This window comes from Athene noctua, chromosome 1 (assembly GCF_965140245.1).
Source record: "Athene noctua chromosome 1, bAthNoc1.hap1.1, whole genome shotgun sequence".
NCBI classification, from domain to species: domain Eukaryota; kingdom Metazoa; phylum Chordata; class Aves; order Strigiformes; family Strigidae; genus Athene; species Athene noctua.
This window is the reverse complement of record NC_134037.1, coordinates 74261857-74281673: the sequence shown is the minus strand read 5'-3', so window position 1 is coordinate 74281673 and position 19817 is coordinate 74261857. Positions and strand designations below refer to the sequence as shown.

Genomic DNA, 19817 nt, shown 5'->3' with positions numbered 1-19817 from the left:
AAGTAGAGGCACTCAGCGTTACAGGAGTTTCCACATCTGATTTTTCAATTCAGAAAATAATCAATTAAGAAATACTTCTGGCTGATTCAAAACAATTTAAAATATTCCAAACTATTTAAAATATTCTGGTGAATTAAAAAAATGTGTGTGTAAATCTTGAAAATTTGAAATGAAGCTTTTTTTAACACATTAAACAAAAAAAAAAATAGTACAGTCCTTGTTATTATTTTTTCCCTTGCTTATGTTGTGTTCCTACAGGCCAAAACCCTCTCCCTGCAGGAAGTAGTGACTCTTCCCTGGGCCCCTTGTCAGCTCCTGCACAAGAAGAGCCCCTTACTTCAGGCAGTGTCCAGTTGGGCTTTGCCTCACGCCTCCTTTGCCAGTGTCACATCCCGAGCCCTTTCCTGCTTCACATTTAACCATTCTTGTTGTGGTTGGTTTGGTTTTTTTCATCCCTCTGTAACATTACAGCTCTTCCTAATGCTACAAACACCCTTGCTGTCTTAAAGTCTTCCCTGGAAACCCAGATCTTTCACTGTGTTTTCCATCATTGTTTCTCCTCACAAAAGTTCTTTTTGGCCTTACCTGTACAATAAAACTTGATGTTGACAGAGCTGAGGAGTTTTAGGTGAAGATGGCAGGTCTTACTCATCCTGTGGATCCCAGCAAGAGCTCTAGTATAGATGCAGTATGCCAGCACAAGAGCACTTTACTATTTTACCATTTAGGTAATGGGTGTAAAATACATCAATCAGAGACCTGCTGTGTCCCAATAGCATATATACACCTTTATATTAATATGTTTTTAGCACAGAGACAGCTACCATAGTTCTGGGCTTGTTTCATCTTGTTCGGAAAATTGATCAGAAGGTGTATTTGATTTCCCTGCTGCAGAATGCTGTGTTCCTGTATTGACTTTCCTTTCTCTTGAAGCCCGTTGCTGTTGCTTTTTGTCTTTGTGCTGTAATTTAGCTGGGTTCTGCCTCCGTTTCTTACAAGTGGATTTATGAGTTAGCACTGCCTTCCTTTTCATTCTTACAGGGCTTTACAAAAGCTGCAGTTTCTTTGTAATTGATAATGAATTATGTTTTTCAAAATCATCGTGGAATGCTTTTCAGCCCCTGTGGCTTCCAGCCTTAGTGTTGAATGCAATATATTTGAGATGGACAAAAAAACCCTTCTGTTTTTATTGTAGGCAGAGGGGAGTGTGTCAAACGCTTTTCCCTGTGATGTGTTACATTCAGTATATTCCAGCATTTGTGTCAAGCTGAGAGGCATGATTTTTCTTCCCTACCTAATACTAAAAGCAGACATGTGAGTGCTGTAGCATCTTGTTCTCTCTGAAGCTGCACTTCATCAGTAGTTAAGCTAAGTGTTTACCTATGTCTGCACTGCTGTACGAAGCACTGAGACACTTGGACTATTATTTCACATGTATAAGTATTTGTTTGAAATCCTGTTTGTTTTTAAACCATTCCTCCTGCATAGCTCATTTTCTTGATTAAGAGTTTTGCTGCTGCTGCAGCATGTTATCATTTAGCACGTGTCAGCTCTGGCTCTAATGTGCAAGAGTAATGGATCAAAAAGCCTTTGCTCTTTGCTGAAATAGCTAAGGTCTGCAGATTGTGGTTTGAGAATCAAAATGGGACTTGTACTAATCTGTACCACCAGAAACTTACTGAGCTGGTTAATTCCTTCAAACACTTTCAGAGGTGGTTTGTCACAGGGGTAGGTCTCTTCTATTTCTTTATTGTGACCTATAGCTAGTGACTTGTAGACAATTTCTATTACCTGTGTACCCGTGCTGTGTCTGCAAAAGGGCTTCTCTTCACCTTCTCCAGAACCTCTTGCAGAGGCTGAAATATGGTGTGTGGTAGAAGACCCTAGGCAGAATGATTGTTCTCAAAGTAAAATTAACCGTTAGGGGCCTTCAGTGCTCTGGCCATCTTTTCAGATGTAGCTTTGTTTAATCATTTCAAAAGCTAGACTAGAAGGTGCAATGTGTGTTCGGAGCAAACAGGGCAAATGCTTGGGGGAAGAGATTGGCAGAATTTTCTCACAGAAATTTTCTGTTACAGGTGCCTTATTTACACCTGCTGAAATGGTTTCATAATATTATTCATACATTTATGAGCATTTTAGCCATCTCCTTTTCCACTGGTTATGTCGCTGAATTTTCCGAGCACTCATCTGGGTCTCACTTTGCACAGTTGCTGTCTGCACAGTGAGATTAATCCTGTCTTGGGATCTGCAGAGGAGTGTTTAAATTTATGATTCAAATACATACAGCTTCTGTGGCAGAAACTGTGAAGTGGTTCATGAATTTCTAATTAGAAGGAATTCATTCAATGAATATAATTTCCTAAACTAAGTTGTGGTGTGGAGCATAGATGAAGCTTAATGTTTAAGTAATTAAAATATACGCATTCTCCCTAGAATGTGTGAGCCTTACCCTGGTTTCCTAACCTAATCTTTTGGATGCTTTTCTCTACCATGCTTGTGTATTTCAGGAGCAGAACAGCAATACCTTCAGATAAGCAGAGAGATACCTCTTATCTGTTATGTCACATACAGAAGAACTGAAGTTATCACTGGAGAAAAAGTCCCTTATGAATTCAAAACCTGCCATTTCAGTCAGGAAATAGGTTTCCAGCTTCTTCCCTATGTCTTTTGTGCTTTGTACTTTCTTCTAATATGTGTTTTTCAGGCTTAGCTCGGAAATGATTGTAAAACTGTTTTTAGGCTTTTTACGAGGGAGGTAGTATATAAAACCAAAATCACAATATTTAGAAGCCTGCAATAATTTGCAAAGAAAATGTATCTAAATGTATGCTCCGTGATTTATGGTGATCAAAGTAAGCAGAAAAGCTACCTGTGAAGGAAGCTTTTTTTCTTGAGCCCTAAGGTGAACAACTTAAGCCTTGAAGCATAAGCCACAAATCCTGCTTGTTAAGCTTACAACAGACTTTTACTTTCAAAATGAGAGATTTGTGAAAAGCAATTCACCGATTCGCACTTCTGCACCAGAGGTCCCAAGCCTTACCAGTTTAGCTCTGCCGTCACTTTCAGCAGCACCCACAGTACAGAAGGGTTGGTGATAGCAGGCAGTGCCCAGGCAGTGCGACGCCTGGGACCTTCCCTTCCTCTAGGTGCCGTATCACTGCTTCGGCCGGCACCTCGGGGCCGTGTCCTGTGGCCATCCTCTTGATGGCATCGGCCTGGGGTGAACGAGGAGACAGAAAGGAAACAGGACTGCTAAGAATATGGCTTTAAAGCTGAGAGAACAAAATGTTTCTGCAAGCTGAGATTGGTTTAGATCAGCTGTAAGTGACTTGATGTAAGCGTCCCTAGGTTAAATTCAGTGGGCTTCACTCTACAGGATATTAACATTACTGATATTTAACAGCTTTCTCTGGCTTTATTATCAGTATTTGAGATTCTGTGCTGCACTAACCTTGGACCTTGAGGGTAGCTGGACAAGCTGGCGCTAAGCCCCGTTTGCCCTCCCTCTTGTGTGTGCCTTTGGGGTTGGATACAATTTATGAATATCTCCATTTCTACAGAATGTAGTTGTATGTGGTTCAATACACTGTGATTTAACAGTGTATTGAACGTGTGCAGTATGCACAAACAGGGTCTGGGTACAGGACAGGTGGCTTAGGCAGGGCCCCTTAAATCTGAAAACTGTGCAAGTAAATCAGACACTTTTGGGAAACACTGGATTTAATCCCATGGTTTAAGGAGTCTGCACCTGATTGGGTACTTTCTTAGATTGTTGGGTTCCTTGCACCAACACTACGTAGTCTGTAGGTGGTGTGAATGTCTGGTACACCTCAGACAAGCTTTATGTGCACATGTGGAGGGCAGTTACCTGGGGCAGTAGACTTCTAGGTCAGAAATACCTACTGCTCTGATGCCTGTTCTGTCTAGACCGGAGTCCTGGAAATGCAGGCTAGGGATACCTGATACTGCAGCTGCTGTTTCTATAAAACCAAGCTCTCCTGTTTTATTTTTAAGGTTTGGTTCAGAAGGGTGAAAGATGTACTTTCATGAAACTAATCTTTGAAAATATTTTTTGAAAAGATGTTATAGCATACTTGAGAGCATGCCAATGGTAGAACATTTGCTCAGCCTTCTAGGTTTAGCCCTTGGTATAAAAGGCTCTGATCCTGCTGGATTAAAGTCAACACAACCTGTGGATTTTAATGTGAGGTTTAATAGATTTTAACCTAAATAAATAGAATTGCTCAAGCCTGATAAAAATTCTGTAATCTGTGATATAGATCTCTGCCAGAAGTTCAGTCGAGAGTAGTATTTTCCTTTGGTTTCTTGTCTAAATAGTAATAGGAAAAATATCATTATGCAGGAAAGGCAGGTAAGAATGTTAATCACAACAGTACAGGAGTATCAGGTGTTTTGCAAAGTAGAGCTTTAGAGGAGAGAGAGGAGAGTTGTCCTTACTTCTGTCCTCCACAGTCGTCTTGATTCTGTAAAACTGCTCCTGTTCTAACAGGGTGGTCTTGACAGTAAAGGAGAAAAAAGAAAGCAAATACAGTCAGGTTTTTTTAGGATTTTGTTACATGGGATGCAGCTGACTATTCAGCCTGAATAGTTTTAGGCTGAAAGTAGTAACTTTCTATCTAATTGCAATTTCGGGCTACAACTTTATGAGCGACTGCTCGAGCAAGACTTCTGTAAAGCCTTGGGAACCCAGATAGCATCCTATAAAAGACAGTTTACAAAAAACAGCATATTTTTTAAAAAAACACTTGCAGCAAGAAGCTTTTTAAGGCAACAGATAAATCATCAGGATGTTGGGATCTAATGGCATGTTGGGGACACAGTGGGTTCTCCTGACTGGCATACTGAAACTTTAAGATTGGGATAGCTGATAAAACGCTCCTTTTTTCATGTCTTCAGCAGTGTGTGGACAAATGAGATGCTCGTGAATGGGAACTGTTTGGACCATGGGGCTTAGCTTTCCTTCCTTTCCTGGGGACTGGTAGGCAGGGGTGGGAGAGTGCTTGAGGAGGATTTGCAACGATGTGCCTGCAGTCTTTGCCAGATGCAAAACTTACTCAGTTTCCATTTTGACAGAGCTAGTGGAGAAAGAGAGCGATGCTTGGTGCCAAATAGCTAATTTATCTTTCCTGATCTGTGAACATCTGTGGAATTTCCCTGGGCTAGGTCCAGGCTCTACTTGAGTAGAGGATTCCTGTTGGATGCCAGGAAGTGAGTGTGGTCACCTTTTCATGCTGACTTCCACTCAAGGACTTCATTTCCCTTTTGGTGCTATAAAATCAGCAAAAGTAGATACGCAGACCATGTGTGGTCAGGCAAAATCCCCTAGTTGGGCAACGACCGTGCATCAGCCTCACTTACTAGCACGTATGTGGCCCTGAGCCATCCTGTGCTGCCATGGCTGCCGTGGCCAGCAGTGTGAGCTGACTCAGTCGTGTGATGGCAGAGTAGGCTTCTCTCTACATCTTGTGAACTTTCTGGGTGGGCTGATCCAACACCGCTTCATGGCAGTCAGTGGTAATTTCCTGTTCAGTATTAAAAGCCTGCATTTCCAGAAAATAGTGTCTGGTTTTCTTTTTTTTGTACTGAATCTTAAGAACATTTTGTCACCCTTTCTGTAAACAAAGGGCATAGGAAGTACAATTTCACAGAGATAAGAGATTTACATCTAGGCTGAGGAATGCATGAACAAAAAGACCTCCAGTATTGAGAAATAAATCCACATCCTTTTTTAATTTTTTTGGAGTATATATACTACTGTGGTTGCTTACTCAGCTATTGATGCCCTTTTGGTTACACTACTTACTTTACAATAACTTCACTAGGGGTAGGACTGGCTGAGAATGAAATAACCATAAATAGGTTCCCCTGTGGTTTTACACGCAGATCAACCAGTAAAGTGTAGTTCTCAGTACTGACAACTATAATTTCTTCCTCCATTCTAATTGGAGTTTTCCTACTGACTTGAGCTAGACTCATTAATAGTACGTGCCTTTTAGGCAGCTGGCTTGCAATCTTAAATTAGATACCACCAGTGGGACTTGTCTCATCTAACTTGAGGCAGCTGAAACCTGTTGGGTGAGTTCTGTAACAGTTTCTGTCTCTCTCCATCAACTGCAAAGGGATCCTGTATGACTGAGTCCTGGAGTAGATGGTTATATCCTAAATATTTGAAGAAAGGTGATTTGAAGTCTATCCTGTTGACACGTTTCTGTGCAAGAAATCGGCCTTGCTGAAATGTATTGGAATCCTCTCAGTATTTCTAGCTTAGAGAATACTCTTTTAATGCTAGATTTTCCCTGTATAATCTTCCTGAAGGTAAATTTTGGGCAATTGCACTGGAACTTGCCTAACAAATTGTGTGACGACCTAATGGAAGTAACACATTGCTTGTTCTATTTTGTTTTGAATTACTTCTGTCTGGCAATTTTCCCTTCTGTATTCTCCAGTGATAAGGATGGAATTAGCTGTTTTACTGGAGTATTTCAGAACTTATCCTGAAAGTGGTTCCTCTGCAGAGGTTAATGTTTCCCATTTGAATGACTTTGAGGTAGTCCTAGGTTCTGTTACCCTGTTTCTTCTTCCCTCCCCTCTCCCCCCCCTTCAGACTTCTTCTTCCTGGTGTTTGGATATTACATTAGCCTGAAATTTGTTCTGTTTTAGGAGAAACCTGATGCCAGCCCCACATCTCTACAGCTGCGATCCCAGATTGAGGTAAGCACTGATTTTGATAATTCATTTTTATTTGTTTGTTCTTTAATTTGATATTCTACATAAACTGGACAAAGGCTGATCTTGTGTCTGCTCTCACTGTTATGTGTCTTCTCTTGCAGGAGTCACTTGGTCTCAGCAGCACCGCATCGACACCTGACACTGAAAGAAAGTAAGTGAATGCACAGGAGGTGAGAAAAGAGGGAGGGGGAATTTGGTATGTTTTCTTTTTCCTTGGAGTAGATTAATTTTAGACTGTAGTGGTGTTTCAAGATTTCAGATCCAGCTGCTATTAATGAGACCCATTTTGAAACCTGCTCCTTCTCTTGTTCTCTTTTGGCATTTTATTATTTTCCTTTTTAGATGAAGGGTGGGTTATCTTTTCTCCCTCTGTGAGCACTTGGGGTGTACATACACCAAGATGACTGGTAGTCATTATTGACAAACATCACTGATTTCATATTCTCTGCAAATTAAACCTGCTTAAAAAAATAACTTTCTGTGACTAGACCTAAATGCAGCCAAAAAGAAAGGTGAAAGGAAGGGAGAGTTGCAGACTTAAATCACTTTCCTTTTCCTGTGCACTCCTGGGTTTGTAACTGCTCTTGAAGAAGGTGCCAAGGAATGAAGTATTTAAAACCAAGTTAAAAGGAGCTTTAATTTTAGCAGTCCTTAATAAAAACCTCTCTGTGAGGACTAAGAGGGTTTCTGTTTACTGTCACCTCCTGCTGTAATGTGTGTGCTTGTTCTCTGTGCCTCCTTCCTTTGATCCCAAGATCTTGGATCCCTGCTGCTAAGGGTAACGTGCAGCAGTGCATGAAGACAACTGACACTGTATTTCCAATTGCCTGCACTTCGTGGGGTACTGCCAGCTGGACTGGTTTGGATGGAGTACATGGAATCCAGTTGTGATGTGATGCACCTTTGTGAAGTTTAACAGTCCCACAATTTAAATATCTTCTACTTCTAGTGATTCGATGTTGGATGGTAATAGGAACGTTGTAAGAAATTGCCACCCTTGCTTTTGCTAGTTCAGCAGGAGTGTCAGTCCCAGAGGGACCTGTGGTGGATGCAGGGTATGCCTGAGCACCGTCCACATAAAAGTGAGTTGTACAGTAGGGAACAGCTGCTTAGGGGCTTCCAGTGGCATCATCTGAAAGCTGATTTTTGCTAAAGATCTTGGAAAGTGATGTTATCTTTTAGAGGTGCCTTGTCTCTTCTCATCTCTCAGAGAGAAAGCAGTGATGGTTTGCTTGCGGTAGATGCTCATTTTCAAAACAGCTTAAGACAAATGAGGTGAATTTTGCCTTGGATACCATCACTGCCCCCATGTTACATGATGTTAGCAAAGAAAGCCTAGAAGGCTTAGAGTTTAAAAGTGGTGCTTCAGATATTGAAACATGGAAAAGTTTTCTTCAGATATACTTCCCTGTCTAACATTATAATGAAAGCAGAAGTGCCGAGTGGATGGGAACATTATGAGAACTGTAATCTGGGAAGTAAGCCTCCAAGGATATCCTGTAATCATCCTACTTTTCTCTCAGTCTCAAAGCACTTTCCCCATGGGTAAGTATCATCATCCCACCTCAGGTAATAATGAGATAAAGATCTCACAGGAGGACAGTGCAAAACTGGGAATAAACTCCTCTTGCAAGTTCTAGCCAGCTTCCTAAATTGTGTCTCTGTGTAGGTGTTGTACCACAAATAACTGAGTGAGAAGACAGTATCTTCAGAAACATCTGAGTGACTCTATTCTGAGAGAGACCATTTACTTCACTAAAAGGAAATTAACCTTGTTATCTTAGGTCAGGTGTAAGGAACCTGTGATTTTTGTGGACCTTTCAAGAATGGAAGTGTCCTGTGTGAGGATTTGTCTGTCAGTTGAAAGGCATACACGATTAACCTGATCAGGTATATGAAACTGGTGCAGGGCAGGTTGTATCAAATATTTGTGCAATAAGAAACAAGGCAACATGATGCATGCTAATTGGGCAAGGTGTTGAAAATAATAAATTATGTCTACTCAATACCATACAAATTATTCAAAACCAAAATTGTATGGGCCTGTGCCCACTGGTGACCGCCTGCCACATCAATGCTTGTTTCATCCCTCTAGCTTGGAGAGCTGAATTGTCATGGGAACACCTCTTCCAGGGAGGCAGAGTTTATAAAATTGATCTGCAGAAAAATGACCACTTCAAGTCCATTTAATACATCTGTACTTGCTACTAACGTGCTGAATTTAATGTTTCTTAGGGGAGGACAGCATGTTGGCCCTAGAGGGGGTTTTTGGGTTCAATGTTTAGTTTATGGCTTTCATCTGAATTTGCTGTGTGGGCATGCTAGAAGACAGGAAAACTTGTCCCTTTGGAGGTACTGCTTTTGTGGCTCCCTCATGCTGCAGGAAAGATCTTCAGTAAACCTTTTACAAAACTTCTTTTATTGTGAGAAGACTCCAGTTTGCCAAACCTGAAACTCAGTGCAGATGTGCATTGGTTTCTCATATTCACAAAGAGATTGGGTCAGGCAAAAGGAAAGATTTGTCCCAGAATAGCCATTCGGTTCAGGAGCTGAAAAATCTGTTGTTGTGAGTATTCTTCCACAGCCCAAGTAAAAGCTTACCCAAGAAAAGTCATGCTTCTACATATTGAAAATACAAACATTTTTGCCGTGTGAGGTAAGGCGAGTTGTTTGTGGTCTGGTGTTCTGAGCGGCTTGCTTCAGAAAGTAAAAGCGGTTCCCAGGAAAAACCCATGCTGGGATAGGGAGAGGGCAAGTGGCTGGCTGGAACATGGTTGCTCTCAGTAGCTCCCCTGCTTGGCCCTGCTGCCTGCGCACCCTGCAGCTTAATGCTACCAAGGTCTGAAGTTTTAGAATAACACACCTGGATGGTTGTTAATTTGCCAGAATTGAGAGATTCCAGACAGAAAGAGGCTTTGAGGGAGTCTGGAAGAAGCTGTGTTTGTTTTAACCTGGTTTGGTTTTCCTTTTCTGCGGTGCTCAACTGAAGAAAGCGCCTGACAGGCTCCACTGTCCACCGCACTAAAAACAGATTATCCTTGGTGCTCCATGGTAGGAAAAAATCCTGTTAGTGTGGACAAGCAGTGTATGTTCAGTCTTGCCTTGAGTCTGTTCCAGTCTGCCCAGTCTGTTCAAAGCCAGTGTGAAATTAGTCGGTGCCCTCAGTCCAGCAAGTTGCTCAACAAGTATCTGTCTAGTGGGTGATGTGCTGTGACACAGAAGAGCAGCCATAGTGCCTGGAGGGAAGCAAAAGGGGTTAAACAAACCTGAAGGCAGAGCTGCTTGTCACTTGAAGTCATTGTCCCTCCAAAAGGCACTTGGAGCAATACTACCTTCTTCTGTTGCTGACAGCACTGTTCTTGTTGAATAGATGAAGCTACGAAAAAGACTGCACATAGGAACCTGCTCTATGCATTTTAAATGCCCTACCAAAGATGGTTTTCGTTCAGTTGATTCTGACAAAGAGAGAAAATTCTTCGCTGTAGCAAAGACCTCTGAGATTTATGTGAATAACAGCAAGGGTACTGATGTGGCCTGGAAAGCTATCTGTAAACAACAGAAAACAAAGTCATGTTTGTCAAGCTTTGCCTCACAATTGCTCTGATTTTTTGGCCATACTGAAGTTCCTTCTGTAAATTGAAACAGTTGTTCAGGCTTCCGAGTCTCATAATATTCAGCAAATAATGCAAAGCATGAAATTAGACATTTGTAGCTTTCTTCTCTTAATAATAAATTTCGTTTCCCTCTGCCCTTTCCACAATTCCCGTCTTTTAAACTGCAGTCTTGCTGTCAGTTGTGGTGCTACTGTAACTGCAGATTCTCAGTGTACCTTCAGCAAAGTGGCAGCAGCATCTTTAAAATGAGTAGTATCGCCGTTAAACAAAAATCTCCCTAGAACTGCAGGTGCTTCTACATACACACACTGACTTTTGCTTTTGCTAGAACCATCAATGTACCAAATATGCAGTAAATGTGTTCTTAGCAGTTACTGTTGCTTCTTTGTCCCCATACCATGTTGATCTGGGGATATACTGTATATACAATCCCTATTATTGCCAAGTGATGGCAACACCCCAAGGATGTTTACTCAGGCAGGGGACTGAGCGGAGTTTTCCCATAATTGTAAACAGATCATTTGAAACAATGTAATCCCAACTTTTAGCCTGTTCCCGTTTTTGAGCATTCAAGACTACATGACAGACTGATGAGCTCTGCGTGTTTGCCAGGAAATCCAGGTTAAACCCAGTCCCCTGCACTCAGGCTTCTGCATCCTGACTCTCATCCTGTTTTTAGAACTGGGGATGTCACAGAGGGGAAGTTGTGTGTTTTCCATCTTGGGAAATAGATCTGTTTGCTGTTGCTGTTTGCTCCAGTGGCCTCTGGGCAAGTTTCAAATGTAGTGTATTAGAGAACTGCCAAGAAAGAGAAGGAAGGGGGTGAGAGACCTGAGTACTGCATACAGATAGGATGAGGTACAGTCAGTCCTATATGCTCTTTTTTTTTCTTTGCAGCTGCTAGAGAAAGAAAGGACAAAAAACAATGCATGAGGTAACAGTTGTGGCTCTATCTGCGTTTCACAGGCTTTCCCACCACCTTCGTGTGGCAGTGGATGTTACAAATTGTCACTGCCTACATGAATCACCTGCTGTTTCTTGAACTGTACCCCTTGAGCACACTCCTAACCAAGTAAATGGTCATACTTCATATTAAGCACTGCAGTTCAGCCTGCAGCACACTACAGTGTAAGCATTCTCAACCCTCTGATCCTTAGGACCTAAACCCCAGATTCTGCCGGAGCAGAGAGCTGAGCAGAAACAGAGTTGTCAAGCAGAAGGTGCTGGAGAAAAGCCTGCACATGTGGGGTGCAGGCAGCACAAGGCAGCATTGCTCGAGGGCTTTGCATTCCCTCGGCATGGGGAGCTGCTGTGCCTCTGGCAGCTGTGTCCTCAACTCCCTGCTTCAGCTGCTCCTGAGAGTGAATGTCTTTGTCATCCTCTCTGTGTGTGAAGGACATACATCTTAAATGTTGGCCCTCACATGTTGAGTTCATACAGTTTGGCCAGATCTCTGATGGCTTGTCGAGATTGTCAGAGGCAGAGCTGTAGGCTGCTCAGGCCTTAAAGCTTTCTCGGAGGTTGTTAGCAGGCAGCCAGTGAGGCCACGACACAAGTGGCTGCTATCTGCATGCTAGTGTCTCTGCTGGAGAGACTGTTGACTGAATCTGTTTCTAAGGATTTTCTGCAATGGATGTGCCGTGGTAAAACTAGTCACTGTCCCGTGGTATAAACTTGCACTCGAAATCGGCCTAAGGCTGGGAGAGTGCCTGCAGTTCGGTGTTCCCATCTTCCACAGTGATTTTCAGTGAAGGCAGCAGTCTCTTTAAAAAGAGCTTTCATTTTTGCAAAAGGGTTCATGCAAGCCTCAGTTCTACTTCCTTTGATACTCTACTGGCCTTTGCCAGTAGTTTTTTAACACTAGATTTCCTAATCCTCTTCCCCTCCAGCATCCAAACTTCAGGACAAGCTTTGAATGCAGGAGGTTATTAAATCGTCCCTCCAGGTCATGGATAGGGGGGGCTTACATTCTATCACATTTGATTCTGGCAACTTCTCAAGGTGCCCAAATTAACTTTGACAGGTATTTGAAAGCTCATCTGCAAAGAAACAGGAGCCGCCAGTCTGACAGGGAACGTGAGGCAGAGAGAAGGCAGAAACTGAGAAGAACAAAGCAGAAAACAAACAAATCCCCTAAACCAAGGATGCTAAAGGCTGCACTTAATTACTAACAGAATAAACTGTTCCTTTTGTGTAGTTTAAAAATGGAAAGAAATACTGGAAGAAAAAGAAGTAAGAGCTTGCTGTACTTGAGATGTCTGCATTTAAGATGTGTGGTTTTTTATACCCCGGGCTTGCAGGAATCGAAAAGAATCAGTGAATGTGTACGGCCCTGTTTTCACTTGTTTGACGCCTGATTTAGTCAAAGCCAAATTATTCATGCTGCCTTTAAACAGCCTCCTCTAGAGAAGTAGGGCAGGAAACTCCCACAATAACCCACACAATGGGAGTGTGAGGCCAGCCAAACGCTGCCTGGGACACGTGAGGAGGGAAACCAGTGTGCCTTTGGGCAGCTGGAAGAAGATTTCAAGCCTAGTAATTTTGAGGAAGCATGAAGGGCGCCTTTCACAAGAAAGCCCGACTCATCGCAGGCAGTGCACGCAGAACAGGGGTGTGTTGCGTGCAGGACGTTGGGCACTGCTCTTTGCTGTCGAAGAGGTTTTTAGCTGGCAATTATCTGCCTCCTGGCTGGGACCAACCAGTCAGTTATTAAATACATGACGTAGCCCCATCTGCCTGCTGCCAGTCACCGGTCTGAGCCCATGGGACCAGTGTGGTAACTCCCATGCTGGTGATGGTAGAAAAAATACATACACATGCAGGGCCCACAAGCAGCTCAGTGTTTGTTTCCACTGAGAAAGTTTTGACCTGCTTAAAGAGCCATTGCTATGGAAACCTAATGAGAAGATAATTGAATGAAACGTCTTTGCTTTCCATCCCTTTCTCACACTGGTGCCAGCAAGGTCAGAACCTCGCAAGCCTGCTTTCTCTTCAGGTTCATGCAAATTTGATAAAAATACCAAAGGCGTGTTTTCTTTCCTGTGCCAGCTCCGGTTAGATAAATTATCTTGTATTCAGTCAGGAGCAGTTACAAGTCTGTCAGTTTTTCATACTAATTATGTGACTGGGCCATTTCTAATGCACGCGGATAACCAAATGGCTTTGCAGCAGAGCCAGAGTGGGCTTTTGCCTCGGTTTATTCACTGCTATGAATGTGCATAATATTTGTAGATTGAAAATCCCATTCAAAGCATTTTCCTCAATGGGCTATAAATAGTGATTGGGAAGGAATAAGAGGGCCACTATCAGTTTATTGAAGATCATAACAGTAGTGGTTTCAGTATCAGATGGTGCATGCACCTGTGGATTTTATGGCTCATAAATGAGATGCAGCCATGTGTTAAAGCACATCTGCATTTAAAATACTTAGTGTTGAAACAAAAACCCATCAGAAATCCTGTTATTCTCAGTTCCTATGTTCTGTTTCAAGAATGATGAGCTTTCAAAAATCAACAGGCGCATTCATGAAAGCAGCACATCGTGTCATTTGTTTCCTTTTCCAGTACTGTGGTGTACCAGCACATTCATATCTCAGGGCAAGTATCACTGTGTCTCTTGTAAAATCAACCACTCTGTGTGCGAGATAAGCCGCAGGATTTTTATGTTTGAGATCAGAATCAGTCCAGAGTTAACAGGGAAAGCTGTAGCCTAGTAGCTCGGTGCAGCCTAGTTAAAACCGGTCTTAATAATCAGATATGGTCTTGGCTTGTGATGCAAATGCATGCATTGGATCTTCCTTGGGCTCCAAGTTTTGGAGCCTACTTCCAGGATTCAAGGGTTAATTTATAAAAGGGGGGGGTAGCTTAGGTATAGCAAGGCTCATTCCCAGCACAGCACTTTTATGGAAGATAGATTCAAAGACTGTTTTGGATGCCTGGCTTTGTCATTGTTCATACAAAAGCCACAGGCTGCAAAAGGAACCAGAAGTGCCCTCCAGAGGCGGTTGTCATGTCCAGATCTTTGTTGTCAAAGACGTCTGGCCTGTTCTCTATCTTTCAAGCATCTTCTTAAAAGAAGGCAGTTAGTTTTTAAAGCTGCCCCCCCTTTCTCTACCTACTGTTGGAATTTTGTCCAAGTAGTTAGGAAATGTTAACTCCTCTTTTCTCATTTCTTTCCAGCTTATGCCTACTTGTTCCTGTGCCTGGCTTATTAATGGACAGTAAATTAATCTTCTTGCAGCTTTCAATTTTGACAGACTGAACAGGCAAAACTTTTCTAGCTTTGTCTTGTAAGATAAGCTGTCCGGTTCCCTGACTATTTTGACAGCTTTTTTCTTTACAGCTTCTGGTCTGAATTAATCTTTCCTGAGCATGAGTAATGACGGTTGTACAGCTATTCCCATATATATTCATTCTTTGTACTGCCATTGGATTTTCCCATCCTTATGCCTTTTAGGATTAACGTGTTGGGTTTTTTTCTTGGTCATCCTTCTTCAGCTGGCATCCCTAAGTACTCTGTCATTTGCAAACCTCCAGCATTTGAAAGACAAAACTTTTGTGTCAGTCCTGTTTGCATACTTGCACATTTTAGCATTAAATGTAAACTAATTTCTGTTAAACCAGCCTTTCTAATCGGCTAGTTCCTGGTCCGGGTTCTTCAGTACGGCTGTTGCTACTTAATTTTGTGTCACTGACCACTGATTGGTCTGATATAATTTACTAAACTTCACTGAAACCCAGCATCTCTCTAAGACAGTAATATTTGGTTACTCCCCAAGGTAGCTCCATTTTTAGATTATCTGTTGTGCTTTTTTTTTACTGCTCATTTGTTTATTTCAGCAGTTTGGCTCCAAGGGGCTTGAAGTATTGGCCTAGAGATGGCTTTGAATTTGTGACATTAACGGATTAAAGTTTTGACTCCTTCTGCAGTCCGCTTCCAGAGATTATGGGTTGATAAGAAAGTACTCCTTCCCTCTGGCCATAAATCTTTTTTTCTTCCTTCTTGTTTGAACATATACCCATAGTTTTCTTCTGTTATATGCTGTGACAGAGTACATTTCATATGGAAGCTCACTGATGAAGTTGTACATCAGACCACAACAAAAATTAAGGCCTCCACAGTGGAGTAATGGCATTTGGCTCCCTTTCAGACACGCAATGCCGAAACTTCTGCCAAGTGTCACTGCATCATTAACTTTCAGTACAAGTTATCAGTCTCTGAATGGAAGCACACAAATCACTTTCAGTGCACGTTCACAGAGGAGCTGCAGATTTAACCAAGTAAGGGAGTGTAATTGGCAAGTCAAACATACAGCAACTCCAAGGTACTCTGGAATTTTTCACCAGACGTCTAGGAAGTAAAGCACTTGATTGATTTCACTGAGGATTTTTAAGCGTCAGAGTTGTCTGGTGGGACTAAAAAGCAAGTGCCTTATCAGGCTCTGTGTGGTACGTTTTGTCAGCATTTCCATCTCTTCAGACCAGCTGTTAGCATTTTCAAGGTCAGCCCAGGCATGGAAGATTTCCTCTTTAGGGAATGCATGAAAAGATAATTGGAATTTGCATCCTCTGATGAAACTCGGCATAGTTCTTAAATCAGTTACAAATGAGAAGGTGGTCCACTTGCTGTGGATACTGCTCTTCTCCTCACACCCTCTAGCTCAGGCATGTCAGAAGTTTTCTCCTACTGTTCTTCCCCTTCTTTGGAGGCCAGTGTGTGACAAGCTGGTGGCCTCAGGCTAATTCCCAGTGAACAGATGTCCACATCACAAACACTGCCGCTACACCTGCTACTTACTTGCATCGTTGTTGGCAACTGCACAAGAGAAGAAAAGGATTAAAATGGATTTGGAGGCTGAAGAGCACAAGAGACTGCCTCCACACTTCGAGGCTGAATTCACTAGTGAGCCAGAGTTCTGATCATCAACAGATTTCATTTTCTAAGGACAGTGATTTGGTGCATTTTGTGGATACTAAATTCATTTAAGATAAATAAAGCAGCTGCTTGATGGGTGAGGTCTGTGCTCAGGTGCAAAATATGTAGTGAATTAATTCTGTCAGTTCCAACAGAATTTAGCTCTCTTTTTACTCAGTTGTCTTCATGTAGAAATCCACATACTTTTTATCTGATCTATCTTTATTTAGAAAAATAATCACTGAAAACTTGACATTTAGGTGTCTGGATGAAATCCTGGCCTTTTGAAAGTCTTTAAATTTTGACATTGGCTTTTCTGGAGTTTTTACCCAGAAAGTATGGGATTGTCTTTTTCTCGCAAATCAGTTATTTAGGCTTCTTAAAAGCTAAGCATTTAGTAGCGTATCAGCTATATCATTAACTTTTCCCCTTCAAGGGTAAACTATCAGCAAGGAAAATGCTAAGTGTCTCACTCCACCTGGTGCACTACAAATCTGAAATTTGGTTGCTTCAGTTAGTTTGCAGTTTGTGGTGTATTAAATTTCTAATCGGTCTGAGGTTGAAGTAGGTTACATTTCAGAGCTTTGCTGTGCCAAACCCTCCTTGTCTAGATGAATTACTAAATCAAACTGAAACTTCATACTGTCTCATTTCCCCTTTAATGATGTCTTCACAAATTGATGAGCATGTTTTTCATGCTTACAAAACGTTGGCCAGTAATTGCTTACATCTTCTAAACCCTGAACTGGTTTGAACCAAAATTTTCTTTCAAGTGGTTTACTGCATCGATCAAAAACTCTTCGTTGCCCTCTTCTGGGGGTTTCAGAAAACGCAAGGAGCCTGCGCAAACACTGTGGACAGCAACAAGAGTATAGCATACGTGTATTATTATACGGCCTCATTCAAAGAACGATTTAGCTTGAGGTCTTCTTGGTATGCTAGGGTACGCATGTTTCCATTCTACATGGATGTAGTACAGCCACTGCACAATAGGACATTGTCACGTCGTGGGGCCAAGCTCTTGGCAAAGACTCTGCAGTAATGCTTTGCACTTGGAGCCTCCAGCAAAGCCATTGAAGCTGGCAGAAGTCATTTCACTGTCTTGGTGTAGCGTGGTTAAATAGCAATTCCCATAGGAAGGCTTCAAAGAACACTACAAGATTTGGTAATTTCTATTAGCCCCATTTATACAGACAGAAAAAAAGGCAATGAAGTGGAGTGATGTTGTCTCATCAGAGATCCCACAATGAACCGTTGGCAATGAGTTGGAATCCATTATGGAAAATTGGTTCAATGAACATAAAGATTGAGAACAAAAGATTTACTTACTATTTTAGTGAGTTGTTTGTAAAGTCCATGTTCCGTTAAAATAAGTCTCTCCAGCTAGCTTTTGAGGAAGAAAGTATACAATGGTGGGAAAGCACACAGAAGGGATGCGGAAGAAAGACTCTGTAGTCTCCAGTCATCTGTGGTCGCATTTCACAGCGTCTGGACAAGCTTTCTTTACCTTGTCTTTAAATCTCTACTCCTCTCTTCCACACAGTGGCTTCTGAAAGTTTAATGACTGCATATTTATAAAGCATTTTCAGATAAAAATGAAATGGCTGAAAACTGTTATACAGCTAAACAAATACAGCATCCTAGTGCAGTTTCCGAGGTAGCCAAATTACTGTTTTGTAAATGGAAAGGAGGAAAGTATGTGAAAAGGTATTTTCCTGAGGGATCCCTAGGACTCCTTTGCCTTTAACCATAGGTTGCTGTCAGTATATATTTTTCTATGCTGGTCACAAAAGGCATGTTTAAGAGAGGAACTCAGTTACTGTGGTCAGACCAGTGGGTTCAGTTTTTGTTTTCAACTTGCTGTGTTGGGAAGAAAAGAGAAGAGAAAACAGCTCATGATATATTGTTTGGAAACTATAATTTACTGTAATCAGACAGCTCCCGTGAAATGTGAGAAGCCTGCATCAATAAGTCCATTTCTCTTTTTTTGTCCTAGGCTCTCCATTCATAAATCAAGTTCGGAAGAAGGCTCTGTAGGTCAGTATATTTCATTTTATTTGATACTCTCATAGAATTCTTAAACAGGTTTTGAGTTTTGCCTGTGCTGGGATGTGAAGAGCTGAGTAAACACAATTCTGTCAGAAATCAGCAGCATTTATGTGTGTGGGAAGGGCAAGTCTCAGCTGCTCCAAGTTAGATGCTGGGTGTCTCAGGGCTCACTGAGACTGCCTAACCAGCGTTGTCATGTGATAAATAAGCATCTTTTGACTTGTTATATTGAATTTCAAATGTCTGCATGTTAGGTCACTGCTAGCCTATCCATTTGTATTCTGAAAGTTACCACCATCAGTGAATAACGGGTTTTTTTGTTATTTTTATTCATGTAACGCCAGAGTCTCTTTGTTTCTGAAATATTTTGCATTCTTACATATGTATTTGTTTTCCATTGTCTTTCATTTTTTTAAACTTAACTATAATTAGTTCATATTGCTATCCTAACTTAGTAGTTGAGCTGATACAATGCGGGACGAATTTTATTTTGCTCATTGGAGAGGAAAATGAAAACTGGGAGGTTTTTTTGTTTGTTTCTATTTAATGCTTTTCTAGGGATGTTTCCACACAGTCTAAACTTAATCTGTATTTCAGAGAGTCAGTAAACCCAGCTCTAGGTATTCCAGGGCAAAATCCAAACTACTGTAGTCACATGCTGAAACTCTGTGGCACAGTGTAAACTGTGTTCCTTTGAATTTTTCAATAGCACAGGGATGAAGTAGCTCTGTATCAGTAGCATTTCTGCCAGATCAGGCACAGTATGTTCTCTTGCAGGTGGCATAAACTTTATAGCATGTGCCCTGGTTAATTCAACAGAACACAGTTATATGCCCTACCTTGAGTCAGATCCCATTTCTTTTTTAGAACAAATAATTTACTTTTCCATCGTGAAGCCATATGCAGATCTGATATTAATGGACATGGAGACCGACAGTCCAGGCATACAGAGAGCAAGAGTCAAATGTAGTTGATGGTCTCATAAAATTTCTCATGCCACATAGCAGAATGTGTGTGTGCATATATGTATGTGTATTTATATATATGTGAAGTATTTCTTTTCTGTATAGATATGCACACACATACTAGAAAATCACTTATCTGTGTTGTGGCTTAGGCTGCATAATTGTGGTTCAGTTAAAGAGACTAAACCAACAGAATACTTCAATAACACTTCCAAAATTGACATTAACAACTCAAGAGATATCAAAATGAATGTAAAATATTTTATGTTTATAATTCAAGATATGTAAGTTACTGGCTTATCTCAGTCCTCTATAACATTGGCAATTATAAAAGAATGTGCATTTCCCTGAAATAGCTGCATCAGCATAGTTCTAGTACAGAATAAATCAAGAAAAATGAAAATTTAAGTTTTTTATTTTACTTAGAAAATACAACTCAGTGCTTGAAAGCTTCTCTGGCCTTTACTAACTACTGTTTCTTTCTGAAATTGTTTTTCCCTTTCCCCTCATCCTCCCTCCCCAC

General features: G+C 41.4%; 1 protein-coding gene across 2 annotated transcripts in view; it reads left to right on the top strand.

Annotated features, from left to right (window-relative positions):
* The window catches only part of LOC141956246 (SAM and SH3 domain-containing protein 1-like), a 572685-nt gene that overhangs the window by 501479 nt on the left and 51389 nt on the right, over positions 1-19817 (top strand). For both annotated transcript variants that reach the window (XM_074896587.1, XM_074896589.1), the window contains 3 exons: positions 6685-6735; positions 6855-6904; positions 18277-18317. In XM_074896587.1, coding sequence (XP_074752688.1) covers positions 6685-6735; positions 6855-6904; positions 18277-18317 — 142 coding nt within the window. The remainder of the gene's footprint in view (positions 1-6684; positions 6736-6854; positions 6905-18276; positions 18318-19817) is intronic.